Source organism: Durio zibethinus, chromosome 23, assembly GCF_047325235.1.
Source record: "Durio zibethinus cultivar Kanyao isolate XHJ-2024 chromosome 23, ASM4732523v1, whole genome shotgun sequence".
NCBI lineage: Eukaryota > Viridiplantae > Streptophyta > Magnoliopsida > Malvales > Malvaceae > Durio > Durio zibethinus.
Window position 1 is genome coordinate 12647502 of NC_143184.1, and position 13730 is coordinate 12661231.

Below are 13730 nucleotides of genomic sequence, written 5' to 3' on the forward strand. Positions count from 1 at the left end.
TGAGCAAATGCACACTAGTTTTAGCCTAGTGAAAGCTTTTTGCATAAAAATGCATCCAAAATGTGTTCGAAAGCTCTCATTTTTACCTTTTCTCATATTTTTACCAACATATTGAATTTTTATGCAATTAGGAGTATTTTTGCCAAATTTATTAATGAACAAGCAAATATTTATCCTAAAATGCCCTAAAAAGATATGATAAATCACTAAAAATTTAGTGTAATCATGTATCAACTAGTTAATTTAACAGAAGAATAGTATTTGTCGTACACCTAAAGTTTGAAATCAATTTGATATTTTTATCATATCATATTGATTTGAGAATTTTTTTTCTAAATATATATTTAATGACTAAAATTTTTATATCAGATAAATAGTTAAACATTTTATATTGACTCAAAATTTGGCATACATTTATTTACATGAATAAAGTATGAAATAAAACAATCAAATTAAGTAAATATAAAGTATACAAAAAATTATGCAAGGTATACAATTATAGTATTTTTTCATCGATATAAGTAGATATTTCTCCTTACATATATATTCACACACAAACACACATATTTGTCATCTAACAATTATCCTCCGATTTTAAGCCTATAAATGATATTTGTTACATTTTTTTTATTTTATAACTTTTTTCAAAGATATATATTACTTAATTTTATAAATTTTTTCCATTAATTTTTACTTTTGGCACAATGCTCACATCTTTTAACTATTTTTAATGGCTATGTAAAAACATAATTTTTTCAGTAAATATAATTTGACATGTATAATTCTACATGAATAAAATATGAAATACAATTGTAAAATTTAAGAATATAAATCGTATAAAAATATGTAAGTGCTTTCTTCTCGTACACACACACGTATATATATAATTAAACCTATAAATGATATGCGTCATGTACTTTTTGTTTTTCTTTTTTTAGTTTGTAATGTTTCTTTCAAATGTACATATTACTTAATTTTATTTTTTTTAATTCCTTTTGGTTTTAGCTCACGTCTCCTATCTTTTTCAATGGTTATATAAAAATATATTTATCTCTTTAACAAAAAAAATCTTTTTTTTTTCAATCAACATGCTATAATTTATGTAATAATTAATAAATTACTTCTTAATTTTTATAATAAAATAATAATCAATTAAAATATTTTAAAAATTATTTTATTACCTATTTGAATAACTAACTTTTTTAATATATTCAGTTATTCCAAGATAAATGTTCATTAATATTACTCAATTAATACATAAAATAATTTTTCTCATTAAGCAATACAAAAATAATGCTTTAAACTCTCAAACTAAAAATTAAAATATTTTTAATGAATTTATAATTTTATTTTTAAAATTTTTATAAATATTTATATAATATATTATCTATGCAATCATATAATTAAATAAATAAAACTAACCAAAGCATCGCACTAGTCATAAAATAAATTTAAAAATATTATGTAAAATCTAAAATAATATAAAATATATCCAAATTCACTTTAGTACGAAATGATTTGAAACCATGCTAAAAGGTATTTGTTTATTATATATTAATATTAACTTACATTCTTTAATATATATTAATATAATTATATAATATACATTCTAACTGCCAATAAAATAGCCGCTCATATGGTATGTATGCTGGTAAAACTTTGAAAGTTTTAAGTTTTAGAAGATTTAGATGTGTAATATACTTATTAGATTAATTAAATAGATAGGGTTTGGGATTAATAGTAGATTAAAAATTAAAAGAAATACATTCTAACTTACATTTTTTCACAATTAATCACTTATATTTATTTAATATATCTATACTACACTAGATTAAAAGAATCCCCTAAGGATTCTTCATGTGACACTTATTCAATGCTGTTAAATTATCATTGTAACCTTATTCATTGTTTCTGTTTTTAATTATTTTACTTTATTTGTATGTTTTATTTTGTTTTGTTTTTATTTAATTATTTTGTACTTTTAAATTTAGTTTAATTTGTTACTTATTTAAATTTTAAATTAAGATAGATTTTGATTAGTTAAAAAATAATAATTCTTTAAATTGAAAAAATATAATAAAATTTTGAAAATAAATAAAAATATTCTAATGATGAAATTTTAATAATAAGAATGGTTGCTTTTCTAAGAAAATTCTATACAAGATAATTTTTTAAATTTTGCCCAAACTAAAGAAAATTTTAGAAAAAAAATTCAATAATGATAATTGATATTAATTTTTGAGCCAAAAATAAAATATATTAAAATTTTGATTATTTCAAGGATGATAAAATTTTGAAAATAAATAAAATTATTTTAAAGATGAAATTCATAAAAATCACAAATAATTGATTTTTTAAGAAAATTTTATATAAAAAGTTTTTTAAAATTTGATCCAAATGATGAAAAATTTTAAATAAAGCTTTAATAATGATAATTAACATTTATTTTTAGGCAATAATTAAATAAAAGTGAGAAATTGATAAAAATAATAAAATAAATTTTAGAATTAATATTTAGACTTTTTTTAAAAAATAATAAATTTGATAATGAAATTCTTAAAAATCATAAATGATAATTTTTTAAGTTTTTAAGTTAGAAAATATTTCTAAATGTGATTCATATGGTAAAAATTTTCATTAAATAGAATGATAAAATAATTTAATTAACCCACAAGTAGTGGGGCATAAATATAAAATATATATAAATAACTATCGAGTTATATCTGAATCTTCAATCTAAACTCATTTAATAAAATAACTATTGGGTCATATATGAGTCTTTAATTTAAATTTATTTTAAAAAATGTCTTTTATTTATGTTCAACCCATTTAACTGATTTGATATTTGTATTCAAATTTTTTTAAAAAGTTTAAGTATAATTTTGGGTGAGCAACCCTTAAACAAGTCTAATTCAATCCAAAACCTTAAGAATCTACTTAAAATCAAATATATATATATAAATTCACTTATACTAATGTAATTTTTATAATTTTTTGAATTATTTAATCAAAATTACTAAATTTAAAAATATTATTTTGATTCATAAATTTAATTTCAAATAAATCATAGATTTAATTTTGATGTAAAAATTTAAAAAAATTTAAAATTATATTAGTGTAAGGAAATTCTTTCTCACGATTCTGTGCATATATTAAAAATAAAAAATTCACTTAAATAAAATATTTTTTCCCAAGCAATAGCAAATGGTTTAAATGGACCCACATGTAAGTTTGAAGTCTGTGTGTATCCGAGTGTATCATCCGGCAAGTAATTGCAGTGTTGAAGGAGAATCGGAGCTTTGCATTGGTTTGGTGAATATGATGATGATGAATTTTTGGAGAATCGCTTCTCTTCCGTTCTCTTCGGCCATTGATCTTCTTCAACATTTGGAATTGAGTAACCCCAAATCTGTCAATTCTCTTCCCTTTTCTTTGTTGAATTGCTTTTCTGCTTTAAATAGGGAAAGGTCTCTCTTCTATTTTCAAAAATCTTACTTCTTTACCACCCCTTCCAAGAAATCCAAGTATGTGTTTGATAAAATTGATGATGCCTTGGCTTTGTTCGATCACATGCTTCATACCCATCCTCGCCCTTGTATTGTTGAATTTAGTAAATTATTATCAGCCATTGTTAGAATGAAGCATTATGAAATTGGTATTTCTCTGTTGAGACAAATGGAATTACTAGAAATTCATCACGATGTTTATACTCTCAACATCTTGGTTAATTGTTTTTGCCGCTTGCATCGAATGGATTTTGGGTTTTCTGTTTTGGGGAAAATGTTGAAGCTGGGCATTCAACCTGATGTTATAACATTCTCCACTTTGATCAATGGCCTTTGCATTAGAGGTAAAGTAGCTCAAGCTGTGAGGTTGTTTGATGACGTTGTCATTCGAGAAGGGTATCAGCCTGATTTAATTACTTATAATATGATAGTGAACGGTCTTTGTAAAGTAGGAGAAGCTACTTGTGCTATTAGATTGCTAAGGACTATGGCAGAAAGAGGTTGCGCACCGGACACTATAACATACACCACCTTAATCAACAGCCTTTGTAAGGACAAGAATGTAACTGAGGCTTTGAAGCTTTTCTCTGAAATGAGAGGTAAAGGAATTCCACCTGATGTAGTCACTTATAATTCTTTAATTCATGCCATGTGTAATTCATGTCAGTGGAAGGAAGCTACAGCATTATTCAAAGAAATGGTGGCTAGCAATTGCAAACCCAATGTGATCACATATGGTATTGTGGTTGATGCACTTTGTAAAGAGGGTAGGGTTTTAGAGGCTCGAGATATTCTTGAGAGAATGATTCAACAAGGTATTGAGCCTGATATAGTTATATATAATTCATTGATGGATGGATATTGTTTACGAGGTGAAATGGATGAGGCTAGAAAATTATTCAATTCAATAACTTATAAGGGTTGTGAACCTAGTGTAGTCAGTTACAGTATCATTATTAATGGATATTGTAAGGCTAAAAGGATAGATGAGGCAGTGGAGCTTTTTCATGAAATGACTCGAAATGGATTAGTCCCTGATGTTGTTACTTATGGCACTCTTATAGATGGCATGTCACATATTGGGAGACTTGCAACTGCACAAGAAATTTTTGAAGAAATGTGTGCTTATGGCCTAGTACCAAATGCGATCACTTACTCTTCCTTGTTGTATGGCTTATGCAAGCATGGTCATATTCATGAGGCATTGGGATTCTTTCATGCAATGCAGAACAGTGGGCTAGAACCTGATATTGTCCACTACAATATCTTAATTGATGGCTTGTGTCTAGTTGGGCAACTTAAAGTTGCTAGGAAATTATTTTATGCACTCACAGTCAAAGGGGTACAGCCCACTGTTTACACATATAGTACAATGATCAAAGGACTTTGTAGAGAAGGGCTGCTGAATGAAGCATATGAATTGTTTAGGAGAATGGAAGTGGATGGTTGCATGCAAAATAGTTGCTCTTATAATACCATGATCAAAGGATGTCTTCATAACAATGACACATCAAGGGCAATACAAATTCTTCATGAAATGGTTAAGAAAGGATTTTCTACGGATGCATCCACAGCAGCCATGGTAGTGGATCTATTGTCTAGTGATTCAACAGGTGAATCTTTTTGTGCACTAGTTCAGAAATTGTGAAGGCTATCAAAGTGTTAATATGAATGATCTCTTCTCAATCAACATTGCTGCAGTAAATCTAGACACAATTTATAATGTGCACCTGCTAGTAAATATTCTAAGCAGTCCTAAACTGGATAGTTCATATTTATAAAGTTAAACCACCAAATAATGGTGGGGAGAGTTTCTGCTTCCAACTATTGGCAGATCTTGAAATGGACATAGTAGTTATAATTGTGCTCAAGTCTTGGAATCATAGATTTTAAGCTATAGCAACAAATGATATTTATTGAGACTGATATGGTGACAATGTTCAAGGCTATTTTTTCTTTTTCAGATCTGTGGAACCTCATTTTCCAGATTTGATAAATTCGCATCCCTTTTCTTTTTTTTTTTTTTTTTTTGTTATTTAAGCATCATATCAGTGATAGACTGTCATTCAGATCCTTGGTTGTTTACCAAGTTGTAACTGACTTTCTATGACAGGTCAAGAAAGAATTTGAACCTATTAAATTAAATTTTTATTAAAATCTGAATGATTTGGATTTAAGTCTTTTAACTCTAAAATTTTGTCACGTCCTAATTTTGGATTTAACTCTCTCTATCTCACGCAGTTACTGTGTGTATGTATGGTGTGGAAAGCATAAGAGTGGTTGATGATCATCAGTGGTTTACTTTAAATTATGAAAACTGATGCTTTTGCCGTTATAGATCTCTGATTTGTTTTTCAGTAGTTTCATCCCTGATCACCATGCCGATTCCGCATAAACCTTCCTTTGGTGCTTTCCATCGAGCCACCTATCCCATAGAGTTAATTGTAGTGCTTACCTTGGCTCTTTTATAGTCTTCCAGATATTTGGCAATAAATGCAGTTGTTTCCTCTGCTTTCCTGCTTACATTGTTCTTAACTGCTTGGTTCCTGCTACACCAAATCGCCAAACAAGCCACCAATGCAACTTGCTTGTTTCCCTGCTCAACTTTCCTAGATACATTGAACAGCCATCCCTTTTCAGCTTCATGTTCAGCACATTTCCAGGCATCATCCACATTGACAGCATCCCCATACTTCCCTTGCTACATTACAGCCTTTGAGGCATGCTTGTCGAAACTTGTCGTCTGCTTGTCCATCTTCCTGTTCCGTTGCAGTTGTAGCAGCAGAATATATCTAATTCAATGATATTTCGAGCCATCCACATGCTTCTTCATGTAAATGATGAATTTGTACCCAACGCTGCTTCCAGAAAAAGAGGAGTTAGAAAAACCAATAAGTTTAGTTTTTTCAACAAGTGCCACTGTCAGTATCAAATTTGAATTTCACAAATAAGAAAACGACATATGTCCTTTAAAGTATATTTAAAAAAAAATCTAATTAAAAAAATAAAACATGTGTTACCATCTTAATTCCACCCATGTGATAAAAATTTTACATTGATAGTATATCAAATACTAATTCTTAAAATATTACTATAAATAATAATTTAATTAATCTTAAAAATTATTTTAACACTCTTAAGTAAAACCCTTTATTATTATTTATAATAGAATTAAAAAATTAAAAAATTGAGTTACCCTTTATTATTATTTATAATAAAATAAAAAAAATAAAAAAATTGAGCTGTGTGAATTTATAAATGGGAAATGCTATAAAGTATAAAGGAAAGGAATAGACTATAATTTTTTTACTCAACTACCTTTGAATTAACCGAAAAAAAAAACGTAGACAAGAGATATAGCAAATACTCATATCATAAATTAAAATAAATAAATAAGTGCCCCAAGAATGAAATAATTTTTTTGTAAATATCTCTTGTTACACAATAAATTGAACAAGAATAAGAATAAAGAATACATTCTGAATGAATCAATTTCGTAAAAGCAGCAACAACATTATAGAATTATTGAAGAATTAATTAAGACAAGCCCCAACATGTTAACAGTCCCAAACATTTCTGATTGAATACTTGTAAGAAAAATTCTGGGCTGCACAAGCAATCAAAAAATACCTTCCTTCCGCAATTATAGAGAAGGAGGCTCAATGAAATAGGAAGGTTGAGGTTAATGCCTGAGACATTAGCTCTGATGGCAGTGCAGAGGCAAACAGCAACTTCAACATCGGCCAACCTTTGGATTAGGCTGCATCATGGTTTGGTTGGCACATTGCCAAGTCAACATTCACCAAACCACCCAGCAGATTAGCACACACACCAAGGTGCAGGGGATTACAACAACCGGACTAGCCCTGATTGTTATTGCCACTAACGTCACGGAACATGGCTTCAGAAGGAAGGATAACAATAGGGCTCCTGTTCCAAGAATTTGTAGAAGACGAACCTTTTAAAATTTTCAAGGGATAATCAACATTGTGAGAGCTTACTAAAACAAAGAAAAGAAGAGAAGGTTGAAGGAGAGAAATAGGAAAAGTTACAAATATAGTATATATTCTTTTAGAACATTGAGCACAATTTATCTACGAAAATAGTCGAATAATGTTTACTGCACCAATGTTATTATATTTGGAATCTGCTAAAACTTGCTGTGATAAATAACAATCTTAAGCTAATTGTACATGTGAAGTTTAAATGGATATAAAAGTAGTAAAATTTTATTCATATTCTAATAATGTATTATAGAAAAATGAGAGAAGAGTAAAAATAGAAAAAAAATAATTTAATCTCGTCTTTTGGATTTTTTTAAATTAATAGTTAAAAAAATGTAAAATTAAACAAAAATTTTTCTTTTTTTGCTTAAGGAGAGGGCATAGTCCTTATAAAGATACAAGGAAAAGAAGATCTTGGCTCGAAACTAAAATCTCTATATCCTCATAAAACCTCCTTAGACCAAAATGTGGAGAACAATTAAATAAGTTTTGCATTGTGTAAGTTAATTCCTCTTTATATATATATATATATATATATATATATATATATATACCTAAACCCAAGTCTAATATATATATATATATATATATATATTAGACTTGGGTTTAGGTATATATTAGACTTGGGTTTAGGTGGTTTTCGGTTGAATTGACTTTGGATTGAATTAAAACTGAACAAGGTTTGAATTATCTATTGAATAGAAATATTAGATTGGTTAAATAGACTTAGACATAAATTACAGGCAAATTTTTTGAATGCGTCTATCCAAAGATTTTGATTTGATTTGATTTGATTGTTATTTATATATTATATTATGCAAAGAGATTCATTTACATTAGTCTAAGTTTTACATTTTTTTATAATCTTTGGATCAAAATTAAATAAATTATTGATTTGGATGAAAATAATAATTTTAATTTTAGCCATTTGATTCAAGAGTTAAAAAGAGTGTAAGACTTACGTTGACTTATAGTGAATTCTTTTTTATGTTATAATATTTAAGAAAGATCCACTTATATAAGTTTTACACTCTTTTAAAATTAAAAATATTATTTTAATTTAAATTAGTTATGGATTAATTTTGATCCAAGAATCAATAAAGAGTGTAAAATTTACATTGCTATATGTGGATCTCTAATCTATTATATTATATTATATTATATTAGTAATTTTATATATTAAATAAATATAAGTGATTAAGTGTGAAAGAGTGTAAGTTAGAATATAATCTTTTTAAAAATTTTTAATCTACCATTGATCCTAACTTCTATCTATTTAATTCATTCGATGAGGATATTATACACCTAAATCTCCTAAAACTTACAACCTCCTAAGTTTGGTTAAGTGCATGGCATATGAACTAATACTCTATTGGCATTTAAAATGTATGTTTTAGAATGTAAGTTTTCTATCAGAAAATTTGCAGAAATTTTCATCGGTAATACTTCATTTTTCATCAGTAATAATATTACTGACAGATTTATCGATAAAATTTTTAAGTTGGTGTTAGTTTTATTGGTAATATAATTTTATCGGTATTATAAAATTCCATTAGTAATTTTTCGACAGAATTTTTCATCGATAAAAATTTTTTCTATCTATATATTATTTTAATAATTTTTTTTAAATTAATTGTCAATTTTAAAAAAAATCCATCGGTAATAGTTAAAACATTATATAATTATATTCATATTAAATTAAAGAATGTAAGTTAAAATTATATTAATATTACTATATATTAAATAAATATCTTTTCAAGCTTGGTTTCAAATTATTTCGAATTAAAGTGAATTTGGATAGACATCATATTATTTTAGATTTTACATAATCATTTTTTTAAAATTAGTTTGTGATCAATGTGATGTGTTGATTAGTTTTATTTATTTAATTATGTGATACAATGCATAAATGATATAATTTTAATTTATTATATAAATATTTATATAAAATAAAAAGATAAAATTATAAATTCATTAAAAATATTTTAATTTTGAGTTTACTAGTCTAAAATATGATTTATATGTTGCTTAATAAAAAAATATTTTATGTATTAATTAAGTAATAAGTGAAAGATATTTTATATTTTTTTATTAATAAAATTATTCATTATTTTATGTTTCATTCATGGGTTTTCTTAATAATTTATCTAACATATTATTCAATATTTTAGTAAAAGTTACTACTCAAAATTGATAACAATCTCAATAATTATTGACCATCCTTGTTAGGTTATCAATAATTATTGATAATTATTGCTACTATAACTTTTATATTTATATATAAATATTAGGTATTATTTTTTTTATTTTGGATTTTAGTTTTTATCATATTTTTATAGTTGAAAAACTATTATTTAATCATTGATATTAAATAAATTATTGATTTGATCATAATCATATGTAATATAATATAACAAGATACAAAATTATCAGATAATGTGTGTTGACATAGACACATGTGGTTTGTTTCTCTATATTACACATATGATAATGCATTATGCAATAGATTTTTTTGGAGGTTAAAGTTTTATTGTCGCAACAAACGCTATCCGAAAGGTTCTATTGCTGAAGAATATTTAGCAAAAGAGTGTATGATATATTGTTCTCATTATTTGGAAGACGTTGAAATAAGATTTAATAGACCATCGAGAAATATTGGTATGCAACATACTGACTCTGCCTACATATATATTTTTCAAAGTTTTGGAAAACCAATAGGCAAAGCTAAAATGGTGGAGTTAGATGATAAATCTTAGGCACAAGCACATTGATATGTTCTTTTTCATCATGACTCTATTGAATCATTTCGCATGTAAGTTTTTTAGCAAGAAAATTATTCATTACATTAAGCATAATTTATTGTATTCTTTTTTATTATTAATACTTTTATCATGATCTTTGTAGTGAGTATAGAAATAATTTGAGAACTCCTGCATATTATCGATGATCAAACCCTAAAGAGCTTGATAAGTTGTTTGCCAAAAGCTTTCATAAATGGTTAAGAGTAACAGTAAGTAATGCCATACTTCCTATTATGAGAAATCTACATAGAATGTTTATGGTATAACTAACATTAATAACATATATATATATTTATTCCACTTTTATAGGTGTGGAATGGAAGGCTTGTTAGTGAAGAGGTGAAGTGTCTTTCACAAGATCCGAACAAGATTATGAAACGATACAAAGATTTCATCATCAATGGATTTAGATTTCACACTAAATCTTATGAGAGATTTAGAAGTACACAAAATTCAGTAGTTGTTGTTACTTTATCTACTACTAGCTATACTAGTGCTAGGGACACAAACTTTTTAAATAAAAATGTTGACTATTATGGCATGATTAATGACATCATTGAGTTGGATTATTATGGCAAGTGAAAAGTTATCTTATTTCGATGTGATTAGGTTGGTGTGAATAGTATAAGGGATATTAAAAAAGATCAATATGGATTTACACTTGTGAATTTTTCTAGATTAATTCATACTAGACAACAACTCATCGATGAACCTTATGTTTTTTCATCTCAAGTCAAACAGGTTTTTTATTTTGAAGATCCCAAAAAGTTGGGTTGGTTTATTGTTTTTCGAAACACACCTAGAGACTTATTTGATATGGAGTTGGATACAAGAAATGATGTTGCACATGGAATTGAATGTTATTCTTTTGCTGAACAAAACTTGAATGAAAATATCTCTAGTACCTACACTCAGTGGGTCCACGAAGATGTTAATGAAGATATTTATAAACCATGATGGATCATTTATATTTTGTAATTTGAGTGTTTAAGACATAATGTCGTAAATGATTGTATGTAATTAATGTCGCATTCGTTATTGTATATTTATTGTATTGTAAATCATACATTATCTTTTGATTTAATTAAATTGATATGTTCTTTATATATTGTAGGTTATGATTTCTTAACTTCTCAATGTCTTTATATATGTTCTAGACTAATATTTTTTATATATTCGTTTTTATGATACAGGTAAACGACAATACCGAGGAGTAGATTGAAAGGAATACATATCAGAGATATTAGTTCAGAACTATCTATGGTACCTGTTGATATTGGCTATGGACTGAATCCTTTGGAGGGGAATGAACGTACTGTCAGATCTAACTCAATCACATCTAACCTTTTAATTGATATTGGATCTGATAATACGAGAGGTCCAGGTTTAGATAGTGTCTCGTCAATTGATTATGCTTTAAATTTGAATGCAGGTATCATATACCCTATATTTAGAATTCAATTATAATGATAAAAGTATTGTCATTTTACAATTTTATTTTTTATTTTTTGCTGTTGATAACAATAGTCAACGGAAGACCAGAGGTCCGATAACTTTGAAGGAATTGTTTGCACTACCTCCGAACAAGCATATTGTAGTATTTGCAAACTCTGATAGGTAACCAATTGGTGAAGAGGCTCAACTGTTGGCTGGATTTCTAGGCATGTTTACCCGTAATGGAATGAAATTGCCCATTCATTATGAAACATGACATAAAATTCCAGCAGAAGTTAAGGCTAATGCTTTAAACTTTATTGAGATATTAGTATAATTAATTACATATAAAAAAATTAATTATTTTAAATTTGATTTATTGATTAAAACTTTTCTTTTTGTATTATTACAGTCAAGATTTGTATTTGAAATACCAACTTCATTTGTGCTTAAGTCATTGAAAAAGAAATAGAAAGATTATAAGTATAATTTGAAGAATAAGTATTTCAATTGAAATACTACTGTAAAGGCGATGATGAAAAATCTACCATGTAATGTAATTAGGTGGCAATATGAATAATTAGTTAGATTTTGGTTCTCAAGAAAAAGTAGAGGAAATAATTTATAACTTTATATAGTAGAATGAAATAATGAAAGTGTTTTATTCTTTAAGTTGGTAATATTTGTATTTCTACCATATACGCAATTATATTTTATGACAGAAACTAGAATAGATTGGGATTGGTAGTACAAAGCAACAGAAACATGCTACACAAGTGGATCAAAAAGTTTTGTAAGAAAGCAAAAAGAAATAGTAAGTTTATGATTTTAAACTTATTCCAATGAATGAACTTTTTGTGCCATTAAAAGGTAAATATGCAAATTAACAGTTGTTATTTTGTTTTAATAGTTTTGATAGTTTTAATACATGATATTAAACTTATCAAAAGTTTCAAACTTTGTTGACACGGATGAAATGTATGAAAAAGTTATTATTTACGTCTATTAAGGTAAAAATACAAATTTGTTGGATAGCTTCAATACTTAATATTAAACTTGTCTGATTGATTGAACTTGATTTATACAGTTAATATGGGTGAAAAAGTTATCGTTTATGTCTATTTGAGACTATTTTTGCCTTTAAAAGGCAAAAATACAAATTAAACTTTTGGATGGCTTTCAATAGTTTAAATGGTTTCAATCCATGATATTAAACTTGTCCAAATAATTGAATTTGGTTGCCATTATCAATATATGTGAAAGGCCAAAATGCTTTTATTGTTTGCATCTGTTTAAGACTATTGTGTTATTAAGGGGCCAAAATATAAATACATGATATTAAAATTATTCAAAATTTTTGAACTTAATTGACAGGCTTGATATGTATAAATAAGTTGCAGTTGATATGTATCCTATTAAATAACATATATTTTTGTATAGGAGATTGAGATGGGCAGTAAAATTGGATGTGTAGAACTTTTTTGCTTAACACACACAAAAAAGATATGCATCTTACATAAATGTCAAAATACAAGAAATTATGATAATTTATAACATATTTTTTAACATAAAGTAAATATTTACTCTTTTTAACAGATTATCAATTAATCATTAAACTTGATAGTTGCATATGACTAATTTACAGGAGAAAACGAAAGAGAAAATGGCTATTGAGATTAAAGTAGCATCTGATGATTCTCTCAATATGCAAGAATTAAAAATTTGAATATTCATAGAAGTTACTGAAAAAGAAAGGCATGGACGGGTCCGAGGCTTTGGATTGGGTCCAACACCATCTACCTACTATGGACGTAGCTCTCAGCAATTTACATTCTTAGCAAGTCAGTCTTTGTGAGACATTTCGATATTGAGAGATGAGTTGCAAACTATGCAACAATGTTTCCAGTAAACGAAAGCAAAAAGAGAACAAGAGTATGCCAAAATTGAGGAAGAACATGCTAGAATAAAGCAAGAGCATGCAAAAT

The 13730-nt window shown here is 26.7% G+C and overlaps 1 protein-coding gene across 1 annotated transcript; it reads left to right on the top strand.

The window, feature by feature from the left end:
- The first annotated feature begins 3246 nt into the window (after positions 1 to 3246).
- Positions 3247 to 6303, top strand: LOC149512225 (uncharacterized). Its single transcript, XM_089753076.1, has one exon. It carries the CDS (start codon positions 3319 to 3321, stop codon positions 5152 to 5154), a length of 1836 nt encoding a protein of 611 aa, XP_089609202.1. The 5' UTR covers positions 3247 to 3318; the 3' UTR covers positions 5155 to 6303.
- The last annotated feature ends 7427 nt before the right edge of the window (positions 6304 to 13730 follow it).